General features: G+C 32.4%; 3 protein-coding genes across 3 annotated transcripts; 1 reads left to right on the top strand and 2 right to left on the bottom strand.

The window, feature by feature from the left end:
• Positions 1 to 1583: 1583 nt before the first annotated feature.
• On the bottom strand, positions 1584 to 4498 carry LOC112419787 (uncharacterized). Its single transcript, XM_024777663.2, has 5 exons — positions 4357 to 4498; positions 4201 to 4277; positions 3863 to 4098; positions 2644 to 2827; positions 1584 to 1814 (listed from the first exon to the last, which is right to left on the bottom strand). Exons 1-4 carry the CDS (start codon positions 4433 to 4435, stop codon positions 2689 to 2691), a joined length of 531 nt encoding a protein of 176 aa, XP_024633431.1. The 5' UTR covers positions 4436 to 4498; the 3' UTR covers positions 1584 to 1814; positions 2644 to 2688.
• Positions 4499 to 7132: 2634 nt separating this feature from the next.
• Positions 7133 to 7865, bottom strand: LOC11432433 (protein GLUTAMINE DUMPER 5). The gene has a single exon (XM_024777664.2). It carries the CDS (start codon positions 7729 to 7731, stop codon positions 7258 to 7260), a length of 474 nt encoding a protein of 157 aa, XP_024633432.2. The 5' UTR covers positions 7732 to 7865; the 3' UTR covers positions 7133 to 7257.
• An 11416-nt stretch (positions 7866 to 19281) lies between these two features.
• Positions 19282 to 25233, top strand: LOC11433504 (uncharacterized protein At1g32220, chloroplastic). Its single transcript, XM_003603212.4, has 10 exons — positions 19282 to 19503; positions 19682 to 19793; positions 19902 to 19990; positions 20430 to 20485; positions 20576 to 20631; positions 21678 to 21771; positions 23146 to 23225; positions 24051 to 24093; positions 24365 to 24456; positions 24856 to 25233. Exons 1-10 carry the CDS (start codon positions 19445 to 19447, stop codon positions 25033 to 25035), a joined length of 861 nt encoding a protein of 286 aa, XP_003603260.1. The 5' UTR covers positions 19282 to 19444; the 3' UTR covers positions 25036 to 25233.
• The last annotated feature ends 747 nt before the right edge of the window (positions 25234 to 25980 follow it).

Below are 25980 nucleotides of genomic sequence, written 5' to 3'. Positions count from 1 at the left end.
TGTCTACTCTCACCCCAACACCTACACTCAAATTCATCAAATCTTTCAAACAAATTAATCCTAATTTAGCTTTGTCACAAGACCACCCGCTCCTCACCATAACGTGCCACTAAGATGTTATATCATAAACAACGATGATTCATTTTCAACGTCCAACATCATTTCCCTAGTAATGTCATATTAAACTCTTTTATCGTTCGAACCACAACCCTCTTCTCCTTATTCAAGCATATTATATCCAACGTATCAACAAAATTTTCCTAAAATCCCCACTTCTTCTCTATTGAATCTTTTTTAAAATATAGTTAAAATTGATTTTAAATGGAAAAAAATGATTGCTATATTCTCGCAGTCCAATTTTAATGGCCGCAAAAAGATAAATAGATAAAATGAGGTAATAAATTATTAAATGTATTGTAGAAAAAATAATTAATAATATTAAAAATAAGGTAAATGCTAAGGTAAAAATATGTATGAGGTGGTTCCTATGTAGAAACAAAATGGCCCTTGTTTGTATCATGAGTGATTTTTAAAAGTCACTTGACTGTTTTATTTTCTAGTCTGTAATATTTATTTCTTCTTTGATCGAGTATCCTTTGTACTTTTGTTAGTTTAGTGGGTAAAATACTAACTACCTCTCTCTTTATCTAATATAAATCCATTTTGCAGTTAAAAAAATAATGATGTCAAACCCGAATTTTTTATTGAAAAAAATAATATGCCCTCCCCCGTAATTTAAATTTCTTTATTCTAACTTATTGCTTAATACTCTTCTCCCTTTTCTGTCATCAAACAAAAAGTGAATAAAATGTATAGACCGCCAAGGTCAGAAAAATGAGGGAGAAACAAACACAATCAAATTAAAACATATAGATTGAGCAGTAACAAACACACATTTGTTTAAAACAAGGATGTTCCAAATTTTCAAGTGCACAAAAGAAATAATACTTTTCAAAGCTTGGTTAAAATAAACATTAAGACAAAGGGTTGTTTAAAACTAGTTACCCATGATTTCAATTGGATAGAAAAAAAAGCTAAAAAATCAAGTCAGGTTAAAAAAAGATATATAGAAGTCAAATTAAAATCGTGCATTGAGATGGATTAATCGTTTAGAAGAGTACACTTAGCATTGAAGTACTCCACATATTACATGGTAATAACTTGAAAGCCCTCAATCACATTTACGGGGAATTAGTCACTTTAGTCCCTGAATGCAGAGAAATTGCAAAACAGTTCCTGAATGTAGACTCTGTTGGTCAATTTCAGGGGTCAAAGTGACTAACACGAGTCTACATTCATGGACTAAATTGACTAACGGAGTCTGCATTCAGGGACTAAATTGACTAACAGAGTCTACATTCAGGGACTATTTTGCAACTTATCTGCATTCAGAGACTAAAGTGACGACTCCTTTCCTATTCAGGGACTAAAGTGACTAATCTCCCCACACTTATGATTATATATTCCATTTCATTGTATGTCTTGCCATGAACTTAATTACTACTCAGGCTACTGTCAATTTGTCATGATTCTTTTAGATGTCACTGGAGTAAAATAGTCTAAATATTACTCCTAGTGAATCATATACAAACAACTTTGATAATTAATAGGTAAATGATTCAACAATAAGTTCTTAAATATTCTAAAAAGTCTAAAATAGACCAGAACAGCTATTTCTCCACACTACCATTACATATAAATAAATTCATAAACTAAAAGTCAGTGCTAGCTCATTGATCCACTAAAAGATGCATAGCCTATATAACCTCCGCAAGATAACAATGTTGCCATTGCCCAAGATGGTTTATATCTTCCTGCAAGTCACAACACAAAATAAGAAAACAAATACCGTCAGAGGAAAGGAAATTACAATGGGGAGAATATGAGGGTAACCTCATGTGTAAGAAAGAAATAAAAAACAAGAAATGTAGTAAGACCGTCCAATACGTTCGACATATAAAAAACGGTTTTTAAACAAAACCTTAGAACTTCGAAAAAGCACCAATGACACGCTAAGACAATTCATGTCTCAGATCAAGGTTAATGTTAATGGTTTCACCCAAAAAATAATAATAATGTTTAATGAGCCCCAGTTAAAGATGAGGCATGTATACACAACAATGCCTAAGTGACTAAGTAGATGTGAAAGGTAAAAATATGCAATATAATTCAATAAGAACATCAAAATTAGCAAAAATATGCAAAATGGCAATGAGGTATAGCTCAGAAACAAGTGTTCCGATGCATATATCTCCCAAATTGAAGATAAATATCTAGAAATATAAAATTATCACATGTATTGTTAAGCTATGGCAAGCTTTATAAACATAGTGATTAGCATAGAGAACAATAAAACAATAGAATAAAGGAAACATGACTAGAATAAAAAGAAATATGTTGATAAAACACAACAAATTGTGGCAATGACACGCGACACTGCATTGCTAAAGGAGAGCATACAATTCCAACTCATTACCTATTCACCATTCCAAAAGTTTGATTTAATACCATAGTCCTGATTTTATCCCACACATAGCATATTACAACACTCTTAATAAATAACTTTAACTTAAAGCCACCATAATATGAAGATAGGACAGAAAAAAAAAACAGAAAAACGTGAAAATGATCATTCAATCTTACGTTATTGTAGGGTCTCCATTGTTAGACAACAACCTGGCGCCGCGTTCAATATTGCCCGAGGTCGCGGCCAGTGCAACAGTCAGGACAGTTACATTTAGTAACTTCCTCAAGTTCATCGAGTTCAGCCATGACAGAAGGGTCATCTATATTGTAGTTGGCCGGATAGGGAGGATAGACAGGTTGCCTTCATGTGCAAAAAGAAAAAAAAAAAAAGGAATAAGGAATGTGCAAAATCGTTCAATACTTGTACATATCAAATATGGTTTTAAAACAACCTTAGAACTTTGAAAAGAACCATAACAAATCATGTCTCCAATCAAATTTAAGGTTAAATGAGAGCCCTTTAAAGACGAGGCATGTGTATGTAAAGCAATATCTAAGTAGCAAATTAGAATGGAAAGGTAAAAATATGCAATCGAGTCCAATAAGAACATCATAAGTAACAAAAATATGCAAACATCTAGAATAATTAAATTATTACATATAGTATGTAAAGACTAAAGAGTACAAAGCTGTACAGCAAAAACATTATGTTTGTGCAATTATGGCAAGCTTTATAAACATAGTAATTGATAGGGACGCAATGATATTGGGCCAGCAAAGTGGGCCTAAGGTGTGGAAAGTCTATATGAGGAGAAATAGGAAGTAGCACTGCTGATGTGGCAGTAGGGCCAGTTTGAGAGGGCGTGGTTTAGTTATGATTTATGTTATTAAGGATTGATCTGAGAAGAAAGGGAGCAAAGAATTGCAATCTCTCTCTGCTATGGGGAGGATTGAGGAGTGTGTTCTCATCTGTATTTTCAATTTCTAATTCAATAATACCAACAATATTTCTACTCATTTGTGTTTATTGCTTGCTTTACTGCTTCTCTGTTTTGAGGTATGCATCAGTGATTGTCACACAAAGTACAAACCAGTCAAATAATAGAATAAACATGTTACACGACCGAAACAGAAAGAAGTGGCAACTGACAATGACACACAACACTGAATGTTAAAAAGAAGGAAAGGAGAGCTTAGAATTCTAACTCATGATTTTATACCAAAATTGTGATTTTATCTGACATGTAGCATATTACTACTCTTACTTCGGAACTCAAACTTAAAGCCACCATCATTATAAGAAATTAATTAGGAAAGCAAACTAAGATGAAAAAGAAAAAAGAACATAAAAAAGATGAAAATGATCCTTCAGTCTTATGTAAGTTCGTATGTGCACCTCGATCTTTCCAACAAAAACTCATACATCACTTTACTGTCTCCATATCTCCGAAGGCAATCTATGATATCTTTGCGATGCACGGGAGGGGCAGCACCACAAGGAAATTCACGACCGTAGATATAAGTTTTACGGAACCAGTTGAACGTGCTTTGTTTATCTTCCTCTGAGGAGAATGTTGCTTCATGATTCTTGCACCAATTTTCAAACCCTTTTTGAAAATCCGCGTCGGTGACCTTGTATTCACACAGTGATTAGGCATAGAACACATGGAAATATTAAAATACAAATTATGGGAACGAATTGACACAAAATAGTTAAGTAAAAAGAAAACTTACCCCGGCAATTCCCTTTCTCTTGACTAGAGAAGAAGAAGATGGATCTCTTTCATAATTGTGGTATCTTGACAGTGATGCTGAAAGGGGAAAATAAAAGTCAATAATCAAGCATATTCGGGAAATGTTCGTTACTGAAAAAAGTAAAGTAATTAATACCTGAGACACGAATTGATGTATTTGGTAGCACCGGGTTAATGCGATGAGAATGAGATAAAAGAAGTCTAACGCGAATCATTCTAGAAGACGATTTCCAAAACCCTAAACCTTAATTTTTTTTTTTCTGTGACAACTAGGATATCTATGGAAAAATTGTGGGTAATTTATCCCAACCAATAAACATTCACCTTTTTAGGTGGTATCCATAAACTATGATTGGACATTATGATTGGTTGGTTGGGTAAATTACCCACCAATAAATTGCACATTATGATTGGTTGGTGGGTAAATTACCCACCATTTTTCAAAGGTAATCTAAAAAAAACTTTTTTTTTAAGCAAATAAATGTCTGAACCAATCAGTACTCATAATTTTGACACATCATACTGCAATTTTAAAATATATTATTTCAAAAAAATTGAACACGATCAATTAACTGCTTTTTCCATCGGGCTTCAATCATCTACTATGTTCCGCTTCCAAGAAACTGAGGTTGTTTGTATCGATCTGATTGAGTTTAGGAAGAGTGTTGAATGAAAATTGAAACAGCAATAAAAGAGCTTTGCGGATGATCAAGAATGTTATTGGCATTTTTTCCAAAATCTCAGGGCTAAAGGTAAGTATTGAGAATACTAGAATTTGCTTTTGAAAAAATGTTAACAGGCAATACAATAATCAAGAGTGATTTGGGTAGAACCTTGGGCTTTCGAAGCAGAAAGGACTTGACGAAATATTTTGGTGTGCCCCTATTGCATAACAAAACCAGAACAGGTACCTATCAGTTTATCCTTTTGATAAGGTTGCTTAGATACTAACTAACTGAAAGTCAAATATTATTTCCATAGCTGATAGAATTACCCTTGCCAAATCTGTAACTCGTCTTTCACAAAATACTATTTTGTCAAAGATTTCTCAATTTTCCACTATATTTCGGTCCCTCCAAAGCTCTTCCTCCCCTCAAACTCCCAAACAAAGCCTTCGGATCAATTTTCTCTCCTATAAAATGTGGAGGCCTTGGATTAAGATCTGCTTGGAATATGAATTAATGATTAATAGTGTGACATCTATGAATTATGATGAAATGGAATGGAGTCTGTGTCACATAAGCCATAACTTAAAAGTCAAAACCAACAAAAATCATACATCACTCGTTTAGGTAATTGAGATGTGGTTTAGCTGAGAAAAAAGCTGCCTTGGTATGTGATTGATGCTATCCTCGCCATTCCCTCTCATAGAATTGATCAACGAGATTTAATTGCCTGGAAAGGAAAAATTATGGGAATTTCTAGCCTACGCGTCTCTATTACGAGTGAGCAGTTTGATAAATAATTCAGTTACTGCTAAATGTATTAACGTGGTGTTGGAAGGGACCTAAAAAGATCAAGTTTTTGTTGTGGAAGATTTGGCGAACTCTAATGACGATAAGAAGAAACAGTGTACCATGACCGATAATGACTTGTGTTATGTTTGTAATATGAGATTATGCTTCATGCATTCAAAGATTGTGGGAGAGGTATGCAAAATTGTGGAAGAGGTATGCAAATTTGAAGATTTTTCAAGGTGGTTGATAATAATCAATGTTCTTACAATCCAATTTAGAAGACTGGTTCTGATTAAATTCATCTTGTGCATGTTAAACAAATAGCAATGATGTTGGAGTACTATTTTTGTTGTTGTTTTGGACAGGATTTGATGTATTAGAAATGAACGGATAAAGTACTTAATCACAGTGATCCCTTGTTCAGAGAGAGAGAGAGAGGATGCTATTGTTATTAGCGCAATGCGCTGACTTAGGAGTAATGAAAATAATATTATTTGAAATTAATATTATCTTGAAGATGAAAAGGATTGTTCATTTTGGAACAATATTTTTTACAAATAAATCACATATTAATTTACATTAAATGTGCCAAGAAATGAGGTTCGTGTTAAACAGACGATTCTCCATTGAAGATGTTCGAAGTGCGATTAGAGTGATGCAACAACAACTCAATAATCAATTACTTGCCCAAGTTCAAAGTTTGAGTACTACACGAAAAGAGTTGTACAAAAAAGTTGCATTTAATTGTTGCTTTTTGTGTGTTTGGAAGCCAGCGATGCGGCTATGCGTAGCAGCATAACACATATCTCGTTGACTCGTTGCATCCAATGAGAGAAGCACACGCGTGTCTTTTTTCCATCCTGCTTCCCGTGAAAATCATTAATGTAGTAGTATTGTGATGTTTTACTACATTTTGTATCCAAGATTTTTTTTTACTCCTTTGTCCAGGAATGTTAATGCGATAAAAAGAGCTGATTAATGATTATTGAAGTTAAGTTTTTTTATTCTTTAGAATAGGAAAAAAGGAAATAATGAGTTACTACTACCAGTGCTGTATAAATTACTTGTTCTTATGAAATAAGAAAATAACAATACCACTACTACTCCTTTCTTGAGCGGTTGGTGTATTTGTAAGTTTCTCATTTTCTTCTCTCACAAGTTTATTTAAGCTTGAATTTGTCATTTACTTTCTTAGCTTCTGTAACCAAAAAAAAAAAATTTGTCATTTACTTAAAAATAAAATAATACCAAGAAAAGAATAACTGCATAAGAATGGAAAGTTTACAACAGAGACGGTATAATTTGTCTTTATTATTCCGGTTACGTCATCTATTTCATTTTTATTTTAAGCACACAAATTTCGTTACGCAGTCATACACTGTTCTGTTTACTTGCTTCTCACTACTACTCATCAACCATAATTACTTCCTTTTTTCTCAAGCTCAAAATCATTCATAAGTCATAACACCAAAGATTATAAGAAATTATTAATTTCAGATTATAACAAATTTATCTCATCTTAAATTTACACTTCCCGAATCATGGAAGAAAATAGATAAAATTAAGAAAATAAAAACAAATTATGTTACTGACTGACTCTGTTCTTCTGTTTCCATTTCTTCTTTCTCTGATTTCTCAACAGTTTCATGGTTTTCGCGTTGTTCATCCGAGTGATTCGCATCTAGATTCATAACAGAAGATGATTTTGGAAAAACAGGTGTAGCTAAAAACGTTGGGTTCTGATCACCAGCCATAATGACAAGAACTTTCTCTTCATAAACTTTCACAGATTCTTTGTTTGAATTTTCACCTTCTTTTTCATTCTCCATGTTTCTGTTGTTGCTGTTATTTTCTTCGTCTAGTAATTGACCAGTGAGTCTCCAATAAGAACAAGCTAAAATTAACAGTGCAAAAGCTATGAGACCTAACATGGCTGCTAAGCCTCCAAAAAGGTAAGGAATTGGTGAGTGCCATGATGAGTGATTCATCATTGAAGCTGTGGATGAAGGTGCTAATGATGAGTAACTAGTTGAAGATGTTGTGATGCTTCTCATGTTTGTTGATTTTGATTTGAAAAATGTTTCTGGTGTTTGAGATTGGTTTTAATTTGGTAGAGAGAAATAAAGAGGTGAAGAATGTGAGATAGATGATTAAGAAGGTTGAAGTGAATTGAAAAGGTGGAGAAGGGGTGAGGGGTATTTATAAGGGTGAAAAATGATCAAATGAAGAGAAAAGGTGGGTTAACTAGTGTTTAAATGAGATAAATCTCTTCCAACTTAATTAAAAGTTTGTGTTTGAATACATTCATCATGAAAATGAAATAATTTTAAGATATTTTGATGAAAAGTTTTGTTTTCTATTGCGCTCATTGCGTCAATATCTAATTTTAAAGATTAATCGTTTTTTACGTTGATATCTAACTTGAGAGATTAATCTTTACTAGTTTCAATCATTATTATAATCAAAACTTTATTTTATTTAAATATATTGAATAATTAATGTATCTAGTTTATAATAAATATTAAATATATTAATTATTTAATATATCTAAAAAATGTAATTTTGTTTATAAAAAAAAAAAGGACATGGTATTGTTTTCATTTAGTGAAGTCACGGACTTTGGCCTGTTTTGTTGGTGTAAGTGTAATAAACAAGCTTGGAGGGTAAGGGGCTAAGGGCAGTACATTAGGGTACCCCTTTCTTTGTTAGGTAGGATTTCGGTGAGCACTATTTCAATTTCCAAAGAATCTAAAAATTGTTGTACAAGTTGTGAGTTGTGACACGGTTTTGAGTTTTTCATTTTGGAATCTGGTCCTAATAGTGTTTGAGCAAAAGGAGTGAGATGCGGGGAAAATTAGATGATTGTAAATTAAATTTGTATATTTTTTTGACAAAATAAATTTATTTATTGCTATTTTGTCTTATATAGGTTTACAAATAAAATAATAAGACCTGTATATTTAGTATAAGATAAGATGAGCATTTTTTTCCTTGACTAGAAAAATGATAATAGATTATAGGTGTGTTTGGTAAAAAGAAGCTATAAGCTAGCTGGTAGCTGATAGCTGAAAAGTTAACTTATTAAAAATTAAAATAAAAAGTGTTTGGTAAAATTAACTGTTGAAGTAGCTGATAAATATAAAATGACGTAACAGGGCATGTTTGTGTTTTTTTTATAAATCATATACAATTTTTATTACTTAATGTATTTCTTTTTAAATGTTTAAATTTATTTCAAAATATTTTCATCTCCTAGATGATAAAATGTATTTATTAATTCAATTGATAATTTTTATTTAACAAAACTTCATTTTCATGAATTTTACTCGACTAAACTTGCATCACTGTTTATTGTAAATTTTATATAAAATTATCTATCATTGAATTAAGAGCATGTAAAAAGGAACGTGAACAAAAAAAATTGAAAAGCCATATCATGATGCTAAACGTGGGCAGTTATGGATTGTTTTTCTAATTCAAATTAAATTAAACTAAATTAATAAAAGGTTAAAATTGGAAGAAAATATAAAAAGCTATAAGCTTAAAAGCTACTTGAATTAGCTTCTCAAAAAATACTATAAGCTAATGAAAAAAGTTTTTTACCAAACACGTCTCATTCTACAAAAACAAGCTTATAAGCTAGTCCAATAAACTATAAGCTAACTTTTTTGTGTTACCAAACACAGCCATATATGAAATGGCAAATGTATTTATCAAATCATATATTTTACTCTATTTTTAAATCTTTAATTATATTTTTGTCTTTTGAACTATCGCATTTTTAATTTAATTAAAGTCGTTTTGACTATGACGACGGTTGGGAGCCACATCGATAAATGATGCAACCCAGGCAAAAGTTTGGGGGGAATTTGTAGGGAAATACCAAATTATATGAAGGGGTAAAACATAATTGGTCAAAATGACTTGAATAATTATGGATGAAGGGTTAAATAAGGCTTTCAAAGACCTTAAAAAATGAAATGAAAGAAATGCTATGGTATTTAAACAAGACTTATTTTGACAAAAAGATAGTAAACGGCGTTTTAATCTCTGAATGTGAGAGACACTCTTATAATAGTTTTCAAATGTATCAAAATTGTTAATACACCTTCAAGTATCTCTTTAGTTGGTTCTTTTAATAATCTAATATGTTTTTCTATAACCATTTGATCTTCAAATGTATTTTTTGTTAACCAATTTAGTCTATAAGATTACAAGGAAAAAAGAAAGTTAAAGATATATTTACAATAACAATTACGGACCATAATGATAATGACTCAAACATTTACGAACCAAAATAGATGTTAATTCCAAAAAAATAAAAACCTAGCGAACCGCATGCATTATCCAGTTATGACATGTGCTTTGTTTGATTATGAACATCTTGTTGTGTGGACCAGGTTATGTGCTATCATTGTAGTAGCGGGAGAAAAGAAAGAAGGAAGGGGGCCATGCATTATGCAAATTGTATATGTTTTGTACTCGATGGATTAAGGGTGATGTCATTTGGAGAAAACTTGCACTTTAGAAAAATGCAGGGTTTAAAAATAATAATTGGCTACAACAGTAGTTTCTGCACTTTTTGAAAGAAAAATATCCGTTTGTAACAATAATTCATAATTCAAAACAATATTAATTATATTTTATAAACAATTTTTTGTTTAGTTATTTAATTTATTAAATTAAAATAATTATAAAATAACATGTCTAAGTATAAATATGTGACAACATAAAACATTTAAGAAAAAGTTCTTTGGTACTCTAAAATTTTGTTGGGTATCAAGACTTTGTGTACAAAGTTGATTTAAAATTTAAATTACTTTAAAATAATTAATTATAAAAAACGATATGATATTATATAATTGGCTGGTGGATAGGTATCTAACAAAATTCTGAAGTATCTGAGTGTTCACATAATTTTAATTATACTTTTGAATTCTTATGTCCCTATTTTATGTAATATTTTCTATAAGGGAGTGAGTTGTATTTGAACTAGCTCCTACTATAGAGCACTAATAAATATAATGCATCTAAAAAGACACATCTTTGGCTGGATGATGCAATATTGTCACATACTTTATAGAAAATAAAAATAAAAGGAAAGTTCTTATCCTTTTTAGGAGAGTTACCTTCTACTAATGTGGTTATTGGGTCCCAATCCAACACCATAGTGAAAACGCACTACATAATATAATGCATGATTCGATGTTTGTATATGATGAAATAGGTCACAATGATCAATCAGGGATAAAGGAGAATAAATAATGTGGGCAAAGTGGAAACAAAGCTGCTATCATTTTCCTTTTGTTTCATCATTTGGATTCGGATTTTTTTTAATATCTAATACATTTTCAAATTATATATAATGAAATTAATTAAGGGTCATTAACTTCATATATGGATGGCTCTTACTATTGAGTAGAGGGAATCTTATTATATACTGTTCATACTTCACTCTTGTGTTTTGATCTTTAACAACGAAATTTCAGATTAAGTGTGCAATTGAATAGTCACATTCTAATTTGCCGCACCAAAGTAGTTGAGTGAGCATATTCGGATCAACTATTCAATTATCCTATCTAATCTAATATCTATTAATCCCCCAGTTGATAGTGTTTTTTTTTTTTTTTAAGAGACTAAAATGAATTATATTACCACGATAAAAGGTCTTCCTGGCATAAGATATGCGAAGGAGAAACACCAAGAAACGAATCTGGAGTATCAGCAATATTTACAGAATTTACAAGGAAACAACCTAAACCCCACCAAAAACAGCAATATTAATCCCCCAGTTGATAGTGTTATACAAGGTTACTTCATTACAAATTCACGTTTGGGGTTTTGATCGAGAATTTAACTGCTTCAGTGCTACTTGATTGAGACGCATGCACGATATATATATCTAGGTTAAATATATTTGAATAATGAACACTTGCTCAAATCAAAATGGGAGGGGAATCAGTGATTGTGTATGCTTCATAATCTTTCATTCTTCTTACTTTAACTCTTTTTTAAGGGTCCTCTCACTTTAACTAAATGCTATAGTTGGTTCTCCTTTTCATGTATATATGTTTAGATTTAGTAGAACAAACAAGGAAGATCTATTTCTCTTTACGTCATAAAAAGAAAAGTTACGCACAAAAGAATAAAATAAATTTCACAAAAATCGAGAAATAAAAGAAAATTGGAGATTTTCATGTAGACCATTTGGAATGCAGTTGAGAATACTTTGGATAAAATAACACTTAGTGATATCCGATTTATACTTTTCTTTTTTGAAGGTATATATATTTAGTTTCCCATGATGTTCTACATTTTAAATTTTAAATTTTAAATTAGTGTTCCCCTTAATTTAATTTGATTCTAAACTAAAGTCAAGTATCTAGCTCGCAGCAAAGCTGTGACTGACTCCTACTTTGCGTTAAAATCATTGTCAATTCCAGCTAAAATTCAACATCAACCGATCCATTATTGGAGCTGTTTTCACTCATCACTCGTGAAATTCAGTTGGTCATCAGTGGTTGAAGACTTGAAATTAAAAGGACCACAATGATGTATGCATGAGATGAAAATCCATTTATTTATTTAGAAATGTTATTTTGACACACGTTTGTGTTTCTACGTACACAGTAAAAATATACTCCCTCCGTCTCGGATTAACCGAGCAAAAAGTTCATTTCACACGTATTAAGAAAAGTGTATAAATGAAGAAGAAAAAAAAAATAGTTTTAAGTGCATTTGTTAAGTATTGATGCATTCTCCACTATCATAAATGTAAAGTGAAATATATTGAATTGAAAATGATGAAAGTAATATTTTTTTTTTTTTTTGGTACAATGAAAGTAATATTAATTAGAGTTATAAAGAGAAAAAAGTAATTAATATTGTATTAAAAAGTAAAATGACTTAGTTATTTTGGGACTTTTTTTTTTTGCAAATGGCTCAGTTATTATGGGACGGAGAGAGAACAATTTTGACTTTAATTTTTTTTTTTATTTTTAAGAAATCAAAATGGAGGTGTACCTAAGAATCCATCCCGAGAAACGATATGTCAAACAAATTAATTACAAAAAAAAGGTCAGTCGATAACCAGGCAAAGTAAAGGGTCCGACCACCATCTCTGAGAGTCGTACACAAAAGTGTTGTTATTAGCATTTAAACACCAAAACGAATGAAATTTTGCTTTTTCTACAAGCTTAGTAATTGGTGTTTCAATGTTATTGAATAGTTTGTTGTTACGTTCATTCCAAATCAACCAAACACAAATAAGCCAAATTAGTTGTAAAAACGACCTGGGAGCCTTTGATTGACCTGTAAAGTGAGTAAATTGATATAAATGATGTCTAATACTTTGAGGAATCAGCTCCAGAGACACGCCTCTCCAACACCTGATATGCTGCCATGAAGAACCAAAAACGTCACAATAAAGAAACAAGTGGGATGCCGACTCAGTACTGCCACACCTCGATACACACATAGTGAGGATCAACTTTTAATTTTTTTCTCTCTTTACTTAAAAAAAATACTAAATATATCTTATTATGTGTAGGTTTTCTGTGTCAAAATAATACTACTGTGAACTCAAGCGAAAAACCGTTGGTTGATGGAAGTGAAGAGCTATTAGACACGTTAATGGTCGATCAATTGTTGCATGAATATAGTCTTTATAAATAAGCTTAAATGCACTTTTGGCTTCCTTGTTTGCCGCCGTAGCAATTTTGGCCCCCTAACAAAAAAAATGCAATTTTGACCCCCTAATTTTGCCATGTTTAGGGAAATAGAGTCTTTTGACCCATTATCTTTACAAAAAAAAGTTGTGATTTTGACCCCTTTTTTGGGACATGTGGCGGCTTCTCAGCATAGTTGCGAAAATTAGGGGGTTAAAATTGCATTTTTTTTGTTAGTGGACCAAAATTGCTACGACGGCAAACATAGGGGGCCAAAAGTGCATTTACGTCTTATAAATAATATTGATAAAAAAAAATTAAAGTAATATTAAAATCAAATCAATAAATGTATTTGTTCAAGACTTGAGAACTTTTTTTTTTGAGCAATCAAGACTTAAGACTTAAAGTTAAAGGCTTTGAACAAGTACGAAAAGCTTACAAACATGATGAATTACCGTTTTCAATGGGTACACAAAGTTTGGGGCCATGGTAAGGGTACCACTTGAAGTACATTGTCCCTAACCACGATTACAATTAGAAATTTAGAAGTTCAAGTAGAACACCTGCGAACATTATGTTTGCTTTAGGTTGAGCGACGGTGGCGAGGCTTGAAAGTGGATGGAGATTGTTGGTGTGGGCAGAAGAGTTGGTAGGGGAGTATAAAATTTTACTTCTCACTGCGACTCTACATGTTGATATTCAGGATAGCTGACTATAGTTTTTGGAACTAAATGATGGTTATACTATTTGTGGTGTGTATTATCTTCTCACTAGTAGGGTTCCTCGTCATTTTACATATGTCTCGCATCTTATTTAGCATAAAGATGTTATTTTTTGAAGGTGTCTTTGTTTGCGTGACAACTACTTTGGAATAGTTTGCCCACAAAAGACAATTTATTTAGAAGAGGCATTATCCCTCATGACTCTCAGCTGTTCGTTAGTGGTTGTGGTGATTTGGAAAGCTATTTGTTTTTGGAATGCAATTTTTTTGGTTCTTTGTGACATCTAGTGCGAAATTGGCTAGATTTTTCTCCGGTTGATCCAACAAGTATTTTTGATCAGCTCTTACAGTTTGACAACTTAGCATGCTCGATCAAGACGTTCATTTATGCTTCTGATATGGTTTGTGTGTACTTGGGTTATTTGAAAGGAAAGGAATAACATGATTTTTAATAACAAAGCAAACTCCTCACTTAAGCTTTTAGATAATGTTAAGCTGCTTTCTTTTTTGTGGCTGAAGGCAAAATTCGCAAACATTGTTTTTCGTTATCATAACTTGTGGCTCAGTTCTCTGGTGTGTTTGGGTATTGGCTAATCCATGTTGTCCTTTTTATTTTCTTTTGTTTGAATTAGTGTTGATGTTGTAACTTTTGCATTCTACTATGTTACGCCTTGTGTTGAGGAGAGTGTTTTTCGTAATAATATAATTCATTTTTCCTTCTTAAAAAAACAACTTCAAACATTTACAAGCTTATTCCCCCTAATAATATTTGTACCAAAAAAACAAAAATCCCCGAACCCTAATAATATTACAGAAAAATAAGTTAAAGCGCCTCCCTCGGCAAACTCACAAGTCACAACCCACAATGACAGTGTTGTTTGTGTCTAATTTTTAAATTTAATTTTATTATAATTGAAAGTTGTTGGACCTAATTACAATTTTAATCTTTATATTTTTACTCACTCCGAAATTCATTTGTCCATTTTAAAATCATTCAGTTTTGATCTCTTTTAAATCTTTAAACATAAAAATGGTGATATATTTCTTTTTTATAAAAAAGTGAAATTGAAAACAAAAATAATATCTCCAAGCGTTTCTTCTCATACATTGAGAGAAATTTATCTCATACATATTTTCTGTACCAAACAAGAGAAATTTTTCTTCTTCTTTTTCCAATCTCACACTAACCAAACCTCTCTCAAAACAAGCATTCACGGTGTAAAAAATTGCATATGCATTCAATTATATATTTTTGAAAATATGAAAACATAATAAAGTGCTATTATAGTGAAATCTGATTTGATGTATATGTATAATTGTTATATTGTAATACTCGGTCTAACTCATCCTTATAAGATTGGTTGTTCAAGTGTAAATTGTCTTCATTTATAAACACATGTTATGTTCATATTATCTCTAATCCAGTGTGAGATTCTTTAATATATACTCTCTCACGACCAACACTATTGGATTTCGTGCGTGAATATAAGTGGTGTGACCCAACGCGTCTTGGAGAAGGCTATGATATCATGTCATATTTTGATATTGTGTTTAACCCATCCTTATAAAACTCACTTGTGAGGTGAAAATTATCAATACTTATAAACATATGTTCGTGTCATGTCTCATCCGATTAGAGACTCTTTTACAACAATATCTTTACACTTCGGTTAGTTTTTCAGTTTATAATTTTTTTATTTATTATATGAACTATTCCTATTGTATATTTGCTGATTTCCTTATCTTTAGTTAATGTCATATCGAGTAAATTCTTTCTGGCTGTGATTTACGTGCCGTTAACAATTTTTTTCTTCTTATCTACAAAGAACATAATCTTTCTTAGTTGAGTCTTTTCAGCATGTTGACATCAGGTATTGTTTTAGACAAATATTTATTTTTTAAACCTTTAGCTAAAAATATAAATATACATAGCCTAAATCTTTTGATTTTAGATGGGGCATATTCTCTATTTGCTGCTTGTGACGCAGCTGATTCCATATTATATCTACCTTGAGCGATTAGTTTCCTTCGTATAGCAAACATATTGAGAAAATAAAGAGATTAAAAGGGGAATATCTTTAGTTTTTGGCATCATGTTACATGTTATGTCCACCCTTGATGCTTCACTTTTTATTCTGATTTATTACATCAAAATATATTCTTTACCCAATTTCATAAAGTCTCCCTAGAGTTGAAATTCTCTCTAACTTTGATTCTTTGATTTATTAGGGGTCACTTTTATTCGTAACGACTCATGTCATCCGTCATAATGACAAACTATGAAATTAGTACTTTTAATTAATATCTATTCAATCATTGTTATGGTCTAATCCATCTTAAATATCTTTATCATTTTAAACCATTTTATTGGATCATGTTCGTAATTGTCCAATATAGAAAGGCATGGTGATGGCCACTAGAAAAAACCCCTATAATTAGCCAAAGGAAAAAGTGAAAAATCCACTAAGCAAACTCAAATCTGGCAGACACATAGCATCAATAGCAAGCCAAATTGAACCAATTGGCCAGAATGCGCAAGCAAAACTACCAATCTAAGAACAGCGGCATAATCATATAAGGGATTCCAAATAAAAACAGTCTCTTTGATATTCCAGAGCTAAATCCATATATAGAGTATGATATGATAAATTTATTTAGTGGCTTAAACGTCAGTCATTTATCCTAATTATACTCTCTCAATTACCAATTGGTAGTATAGACAACAGTGAACACTAATTTAATCTGAAAAATAAAAAGTTGTTTCACAAAGCCAAACCACAAGGTAACCTTACATTATTAAGGTAGAGCTACTTTTATTTTCCAAAGGAAAACATAGCTACTTGGTAACGCTTATATTGTCTAATAAAATAATAAGTTGAACTATCCCCGTGAGCTTAGCTCAGTTGGTAGGGATATTGCATTTTATATGCAGGGGCTGGGGTTCGAACCCCAGACACCCCACTTCTCCACAATTAAACTGTGTGAGCTCTAGCCACTAGACTACTTGAAAAAAAAAAATAATAAGTTGAACTTTTTGTAAAAACAGTTGAAATTTTAATTGTTGTAATTAATAGTTAAACTTTTTTTTTTAAAGAAATAGTTTAACTTATTAATTACTTTATTATTTTCTCATAGACTTCTCAATTATCTCACTAACTTATCATTTTTTTTTTCATGCGGTAGTTCAAGTAGCATTTAAATTTATACTTATCAATTCATTTAGCTGCTAATCATCGTAAATACTTAAATTCAATCTGCTAGCATAATAATATGCTATAAATTAGGTTTTTTCTAGATTACTTTTGAAAAATGGTGGGTAATTTACCCATCAACCAATGAAAATGAGAAATTTGTTGGTGGGGTCAAGATTGTTCATGGATACCACTTAAAAATGTGCTTATGTGGTTAATGTGTATTGGTTGGGGTAAATTACCCACCATTCTTCCATGGGTACCCTAGTTGTCACCTATAAATTATCATTAACTAATTTATGTTCTATAGGTTCATTTGTTATCAACTAATTTATCTTATGCATGTGATTTTCTACCAAATAGAATCAACCACAAAAGTTTGATCAACTGATTAATCGTGTTTCTTTCATGTATTGATCAAATTAAATTTTTGTATTAGAGATAGCCAGTCTTAAATTTGGAGTGTAAGATTACCGTTGGACTCATTTAATTATTAGCTATGTATAACATTGCTTTTGGTTATAACATATAGTATACGCACACATCCTTCAAGGAAATAAAAAAGAAGATATTTACAACTGTGTTTTAAAAAAAAAATATATCGGCATGACGGCATCAAAACTCCACAAAATATAGGATAAAGATTCTCTCCATTATCGGTATAAGAAGTCTTTCAAAAAACAAATATCAGCATTAGAAGTGGATAGAGCACTAGTTTATGCCGAGTTTTTTTTTTTTTGTCAGGAGATTTATATACATCTATAAGGTGAAACTTTGCAACCCTAATGGTCTCATTATTTCAAGAGTCATTTCTCTTCACTATATTTTTATAAATAGAGATTTTGCAGGTGGAAAATAGAGATTTTTTTTTATAATGTTCTAACTACGAGTTAAATTTCTACCAAAATCATATCTAAGCCATTTTTTATTCTCTCTACTGTGAGAGTAAATTGATGGAATTTTATTCAATAAACTATCATGTATCAATACGTTTCATGTGCATATGCTAGTCACTTAAAAATATTTCAAAGTACCTTGAAGAGAATTTAACAATATAATCATTTGCATTCGATTGACATAAATTGATAGGGCGAATCAAACCTAAAACTTAGTTTGTCCACACACGGTTGAAAATTATTCGTGCGACCATGATCATTTAATTTTGGCAAAATTACATTTTTAGTCCCTTAACTTAATTTTCAAATACAATTTAGTCCTTTATCTTTTTTTTCATTTCAATTTTGTCCTTTATCTTTTTTTTCATTTCAATTTTATCCTTTTTGCCTATTTGCATATAGATTTTCAAACTTCAAATCTAATATTCATATGCAAACATAGATAAATCCAACACTAGTCTGAGATGTTATTTTCCAAAAATGTTGCAAAATGTATGGAGAATTGGAGGGTGTGTAAGGGAGGGTGCTTGGGAAAATTTGAAAAAAGAAAGGGGTGTGTAAAGCAAATAATGAGACACAAAAATACAAGTAAATTCTTAATATTCACATTTCATATCCCACAAGCAGTCATATGACTTTCACATTTTGGTCATAATTCCAACTATATTTTTTATTTTACTTTTAACTATACTTTATAAAAGTCATTTTTGAATTTTACATGTTCTTTGACTAAAAAGAGGAAAATGTTTAAGCTTTGAGGACAAAGAAGGGAAAAAGAATGTAATACTCTCCCTCCGTCCTTCAATACTTGACCTACTTGACAATTTCACACAGATTAAGAAAAGTGTAGAGATGAAAGAAAGAAAATGATATTTTTACTGAATTGCCCTTGTCATTATTTTGAAACTTTTTCACTTTTAAGTAATGATTATTTTCTTTGTTCCACTACAAACTTTAACATGGGGACCACAAAAAGTATTTATAAAGGGTAAATTTGTCAAATTCTGCTTAAAAATCTGAAAAGATCAAGTATTATAAGACAAATATTTTTTTTATTCAAATATGTCAAGTATTGAGGGACGCAGGGAGTAATGAGAAATGAGGTTGGAATAAAGCCACATAGAGTGAATGAGGTGTGAGTAGCTATTGTTGCCATGTGTATGCTTTTTTCCCCTCGTTGCACATTGAAGTTATTACAAAGACTCGTCTCTAACCGAGAAATTGATTCTGAAAGCTTCGCTTACAAAATTTGGTAACACTGAATTCGATTGAATCATCCATCATCTAATCAAATGAAGACAATCATCTCGCGCTTGATTCATTCCTCATCATCCTCCATTTCCAGACTCAAGTTTGTTTTTTCTCCCTTTTTAAATCATCATTGCAGTTTTTTGTTCTATGATCGTATCGTTTCAATATATGATTGTTAGGGTTAGGGTTAGGTTACACATTCTAAGTTATAGTGTTTGTTGTTTTTGTGATTTGTGAATTGTTGATTGAATCGTGTGTTTTATTTTCTTACTTTGAAGTGCAATGGCTGTGTCGATTAACGGGAGAAGTTTCTGTACGGATTCTAACAAGATTGATGAGCCCTTTAAAGTTGAAGAAGCTGAGACTGTGCCCCCACCTCCAACTGAGAAGGTACTATCCTACAATCATGCGTCCATTTTTGGATGTTGTTGTTGGTGTGTGTGTGTGTGGCTTTACTAACTTACAAATTATGTATATGTGTTTTGAGTGTCGTTGAAGTTGCTTGTGCTGGGAGGCAATGGATTTGTTGGATCACATGTTTGTAGAGAAGCCTTAAATCATGGTTTGTCTGTTGCAAGTCTTAGCAGGTATGCTGTTTTTTTTTTTTTTTTTTTTATCACTAGCACTAGAAACTATTAGGAAGGAGTTGGAAATTATTGAGTTGGACCGAAATAAGGTGTACGATAGAACATTACATACAATGTAATCTGATCCATGTAGCCAGCCCCACTTAGTTGTTGATCACCAGCAGTCCATAATGCTTTATGTTTTGTAACTCTTAATCTATGAAGCACTAACAGAGATACAAACACTGACACCATACACTTACACGTTGACACCGGTAATTATTTGAGAAAATGACATGTGTCGGTGGCCTTGTGGAAAGTTAAAATCAGTGGCCTGTTTTTTTTTTTTTTGCATTTTGTTTCGGAAGGTCATGTACTCCTTTTCATATTTATTATATTATTTAGCACTTTGTTCATGAAACTAATCTGCCTTGCCATTCATTTTTTTTATTACCTTCAGGTCTGGCAAGTCATCCCTGCACGACTCCTGGGCTACAAATGTCATCTGGTATAAAGGTTTGTTTTTTCCCTTGCATTTCCTTTCAGACAATGTCTTTGTGGGACACAGAATTCTCTAATATGTTTAAATTATTTTCCAATGATTAGGGAATCTCCTTTCAACTGAATCATTGAAAGAGGCTCTGAATGGGGTCACTGCTGTTGTAAGTTTCCACTTGTCTTGTTAAAATGTCTGGTCAATATTTAGGAAATAAATAGGAAGCCTGTAGCTTAAGTGATTTTGGTTATTTTATGTTTCCTTTGCAATTTAGAAGCTGTTACTTTTGGTTTAACCAATATTTTTGGCAAGGATCTCCCGTGCTTTGGTAAAGCTTTCCATAACAATATAATTCACTGTCAATGCATCAAGATAGCAGGTTTTACCATTTTATTTTGTTCTTTTGGGTAATGGGGCATTCTATTGTTATAAAGGAATGTGTAACATAGCAGTGGTTGGGGTGAAAATAGGTTACCATCATTACAGTGTGTAAAGCTTGTTGAAGTCTGGTCCCTAAAACTAGTGAACTTGGATAAAATTTATGAGAATGATCGTAAAATTTGGTTGAAAGTCGTCTAAAGATGAGGGAAAGAAGGATAAGAACTAAAAGAAGATGCTAAAAGATTGAAATTGAGAAGAAAGTGTTTGTGATTGAATGCAAGATGATTTTGGGTTGAAAGAATTTGATAGGTACTTGGGTATTATGGGCTGCCCAGAGTAGTATGGCATGTTCGATGGAGTATTTAAGTGGCTCGGTTCTTCCCTCTTGATAGGTAGCTTTTAAGGCAGGGTTCCCCAAGTCCTTGGATGCTTATCAATTGGCACAAAGCTGGTTTTCGGTGGCTCGGAAAGGGCTACTTCCTAAGGGGATTGACCGGCAAGGCTGAGTAAAGCGTCAGAGTGCCAGCCGCTGGAATGTCGGCTCTCAGGCGTGGTACTATGATAGGTAGTTGGGTGTTACGGGGTGTCCACATCCCACATCTATGTTTGATGGATTATTTAAGCGACTTGGTTTTTTTCCCCTTGATAGCTATGTATAAGGGAGGGTTCCCCATGCTCTTGGATACTCATCAGAATTGTAGTAATCATGGGTTACTAACTGATCTAATATATCCAAATTTTGTTACTGCAGAAGACAGAAGTATGTTAAATTTTATTTTTTTTGCATTGTAAATAGTATTTCCTTTTAGCTAATCATGTTTCTTTTCTCAGATCTCATGTGTTGGCGGTTTTGGCTCCAACTCTTCCATGTACAAAATTAATGGAACTGCCAACATCAATGCAATTAGAGCAGCTTCAGAGCAAGGTAAACGAGGAATTTGCACATTTCTTATTTGCTATCTACTTTTTCAGTTCCTATCCTCCTTATGTTTTGGCGCAGTACATGTTTGTTTTTTGGGGCATTACATGTACTCATCTATCATTCAAGCTTACAACAGCAACAGCCAGGACTTTCCCTGCTAGATGGGATAAGCTACATGGATCTAATTATGCTATTAGGCTTAAAACAAATTTGAAAAAAAAGTTGTACAATTAGTAATACCTGAGCTTAGTGAATTAATATCCCCAAACATATAGTAGTTAACTGTTTAATCCACTTTGTTGCAGTCAAATAACAGATTTGTACTGTACAGGTATTTTTGATAAAAAAGCGTGCTTACTAAAAATTCTTTACTTCAAAATTATAAAGGATCACAATAATGGTTGCCAAATCACAAATAGAAGGGCCAATTTTTTGGGGGTTATTTTATTAGACAACAGTCAGACCGGCGAACCAACATGAGAATCAAGTGTAGCAGAGATGAGGATGTTGCGTACTTGCGTTGGATGAGTGGTAAAACTAGGCGGGATAAGATTATGAATGACACCATTAGAGAGTGTTGGGGTAGCGCGTATAGTAGAACAGATGGTAGAAAATAGGCTTAGGTGGTTTGGGCATGTAGAGAGAAGAACTGTAGAGGCTGTAGTACGAAGAGTAGATCAGATGGAGATTAGTTAGATCAAAAGAGGTAGAGGAAGGCCTTGAAAAACTATTAGAGAAGATTTAAAGGTCAACGAGTTGGGTCCAAACATGGTTTATGATAGAACATTATGGCGTAAGTTGATCCATGTAGCTGACCCCACTTAGTGGGATAAGGCTTGATTGTTGTTGTAATCGCTCCTTACCCATGCCGCTATTCAATTGTGAGCGCTAGCAGCAGCAACAATCACAAAGTTTGTTTTACCCCATATGGGTTTCTAACTGCCTTTCTCCAGATACATGTACAAGGTAGGAATAACCATAGAAATACAAATATGGCATATTTTATTTGGATAATTTTTAGAAAGAAAAGAAAAATGAAAGAACTCGGTGCTTTGTGTCCCTGAACCAAGACAACCATATGTCCTACCAGTAATGATTGACACAGGACAATGAAACTATTAGAGGTTCCGATTATAAGAAATAAACTATCAGTTACATAAAAATACTGAAGGAAGAGTAAGAAGAGTAATGAGGAAAGGAGGGAGGTACTGTCAGTGTGGGGAGAGGGAGAAAATTTCTTAGTTGGCTGCCACAATTATCTGCCTTGTTACATAAAAGAATTTCTGTAGCAATGCAGATCTCAGTGCATCAGTTTTTGCTTCCTCTTCTAGAGTACTATGCTACTGATTGTTGGATGATTTGCTTTTGGTCTTACAGGGGTTAAAAGATTCATCTATATCTCTGCTGCTGACTTTGGTGTAGTAAATTACTTGCTGCAGGGGTATTATGAAGGAAAGGTAACATGTCCAACTCTTTATTGTAGCGATATTTAGTGGAATGAATTGCCATTTGCCGAAGAATTTTATAGTAAAGCTATGTGCAAACGCAAAATGCTGAAATTTTTCTATATGTAATCCTTGCCTCTGAATCTGAGGTATTAAATATGTTGTAGGCATTTGTTGATTCATGAAAAGAAAAAGCCAGGAAATTTTTGTTGTAAAACTTTTTGTGAATTGCTGAAATTTTTCTATTGAGATTTCTTGCCTTGGAATCTTAAGTATTAACAATGTTGTAAGGTTTTGTCGATTCTTTAAAAAAAGTAATGTTTGTTTGAGTATTTTGTCTTAGTTATATAAGTCATGCCTCCACAGTGAACATAAACTTTCCTGTTAAACAACCTCCAGTCCAACCACTTGGTATGCTTGGTCCTCATTCTGGATCCTCTCTAACATAACTCTAATGTTCACTGTGCTTTTTCTGATAATCTCTCCTGCAACACCCTTTCCTTTCTTATTGATTTAACACGCAATGACAAGGTCATTTTTCTAAATGGACTGGGTTTCTAACATTTAGAGCTAGGACCAAGTCATTTTATCTAACAGGTCATCTGAAGAGAAATATACTTATTTCTGTGGTTAACTCGTTTTCTTTTTGTTGCTGTTTACCATTATGCTTAACTTCTTTAGTAAATAGTTCATTATATTCTTAATTTTCCTCTGGGATGAAACATTTGCCATGTACAGATGCTTCTATTTCTACAAAAATAAAAATTAAGTACAAGCGATGTTTAGATATTTTCATTTTAATCTCAAGAATTAAATATTGTGCCTTAATTGATGTAGAGAGCTGCTGAAACTGAGCTTCTGACCAAATTTCCTTACGGAGGTAATTATTCATCTCCCACTTTACTTTAACCTCTGGATTTCAGAAATTGGTTTAAATTTTATCTTTTGGCCATATGCTTACTATCATGTTTGATAACAGTTAATACTGTTCATTGTTTCCAATTTTTCTCCTGTGGGATTTTGCAATGTTTTATTGTAGAAGAAAGTTTTTTTTTTTTTTTCTTTTCATCTAACAGAAATCCAATTACTGATAGTTCATGGTGTGGGGTATTATGTTCGAATATGATTGGACTTTTACATGCCTTTTTCAGGAATAATTCTGAGGCCAGGGTTTATTTATGGGACTCGAAGTGTTGGGAGTATGAAGATACCTCTTGGCATAGTTGGATCTCCGTTAGAGATGGTAATTTCATCTGCTTCTTTAGTATGAAATATACATTTATTTTTCAGTCCAGATGTGCAAATAATTTTGTTAAGCCAATTTGAGGGATGAAATGCAAGGTTTTCCCTGTTTGCATTCCTCATTATCAGTTTTGGTTCATACAGGGGTTCGCCCATTCAATTATGGTTGTCTGAACAGTTCACCAGTCAATCCTGAAATTGAGTTGCATTCCTCCTTCCCCTGATCAAAGTTCTGACTATTTTGTAGTATATTTATGTTTGCATTGATATATGCCTAGCATAGCAGCAGGTTTTAACTAAATGAGGACTAATGATTAAATTGCTTTACTTGTCTTGAATAGCAGCTTAAGAAATGTGTTGTTTCCTCTGTTTTTGACTGCAATTCACTTGTGTGATGTAGGTTCTCCAACATACTACAGCATTGACCCAGATCCCACTTGTTGGGCCTTTATTGACACCTCCTGTCAATGTTACTGCGGTGGCTAAAGTTGCTGTTAGAGCTGCTACCGATCCTGTTTTCCCTCCCGGAATCATAGATGTCCATGGAATACAACGTTACAGTCAGAATAAATCAAAGTAGAATTAGCTTTATTGGTTTCTTGGGTAAATCTGATAGGAGGCAATTTATCTATGGAATATCCTTTTTACTATAGTTAAGAGAATATTTCTCCATGCCATTTCTTGAGTGAATAATATCTGAAAGTACGTGTATGTAACCAAAGATCGTTCTTTACTATTTCCACAATATTAATGTCAGAATATTTTTTCCCCCCGATAAGCAGGTCGATGAATATAGTTCATTTTTTTCATCTAGGGTTGGAAATGAATCGGGCTGAGCTGTTCGTGATATAACTTAGTGTCCATCCTATTTTCTTTCAAAGTTACCGATGTGGGACTTTTATATAACAAAGGGCTATACAACAATTTTTCCTTATCTTCATTTCACTAACACCACCTCATCAACATTTCCTTATTTTCATTCCACCGGCACCAACCATCCCCATTAGTCCTCCTTCACTCCCCGATAATATAAGTTATATTTTTTTTTTCAAAATATATTAATAGGCTCTAAATTAAGTAGTATATAACTACAACCCTAACAACTTTCATCAAAAACAATTTTTAAAATTCAAAACTAACAGATTTGAACTTAACAATAATAGTATAGAAGAAATATCTAAAAAAGAGCACTACCATATCTTGTTATTTAAACACTTCATGTAAAAGAATATCGGAATGATTTTTAAAAAGACATGTTATATGGTTATCAAAGTTTATGTTGAAACGTTATCGAGTTGATTCATGAATTAAACGAATCGAACTATACTTAATTTATGTTCAACTCATTTATTTATCGAGTTTAATTTTGCACTTAAGTTTGACTTATTTGGTTCATGAATCAAGTTTAACGAATTAATTAGCAAATCGAATCTCGAACTATTTTCGAGTTGGTTGGGATAATTGTCCCTACTTTCAACTAGTGTCATGAATTGGTAATTGATACGAGGTTTCCCATTTCATAAAA

This window comes from Medicago truncatula, chromosome 3, assembly GCF_003473485.1.
Source record: "Medicago truncatula cultivar Jemalong A17 chromosome 3, MtrunA17r5.0-ANR, whole genome shotgun sequence".
Lineage (NCBI taxonomy): Eukaryota > Viridiplantae > Streptophyta > Magnoliopsida > Fabales > Fabaceae > Medicago > Medicago truncatula.
Note: the sequence above shows the minus strand (reverse complement) of the source record. Positions and strands in the feature narration are given on the sequence as shown.

Bases quoted from the DNA above. Each gene is read 5' to 3' on its own strand.
- LOC112419787 (XM_024777663.2), bottom strand. From the start codon at position 4,435: ATGATTCGCGTTAGACTTCTTTTATCTCATTCTCATCGCATTAACCCG. The intron at 4,099-4,200 runs GTAAGTTTTCTT...TGTGAATACAAG, and splicing joins AGAGAAAGGGAATTGCCGGG to GTCACCGACGCGGATTTTCA. The intron at 2,828-3,862 runs GTGCACATACGA...TTGCACATGAAG, and splicing joins TTTTTGTTGGAAAGATCGAG to GCAACCTGTCTATCCTCCCT.
- LOC11432433 (XM_024777664.2), bottom strand. From the start codon at position 7,731: ATGAGAAGCATCACAACATCTTCAACTAGTTACTCATCATTAGCACCT.
- LOC11433504 (XM_003603212.4), top strand. From the start codon at position 19,445: ATGAAGACAATCATCTCGCGCTTGATTCATTCCTCATCATCCTCCATT. The intron at 19,504-19,681 runs GTTTGTTTTTTC...CTTACTTTGAAG, and splicing joins TCCTCCATTTCCAGACTCAA to TGCAATGGCTGTGTCGATTA. The intron at 20,486-20,575 runs GTTTGTTTTTTC...TCCAATGATTAG, and splicing joins AAATGTCATCTGGTATAAAG to GGAATCTCCTTTCAACTGAA.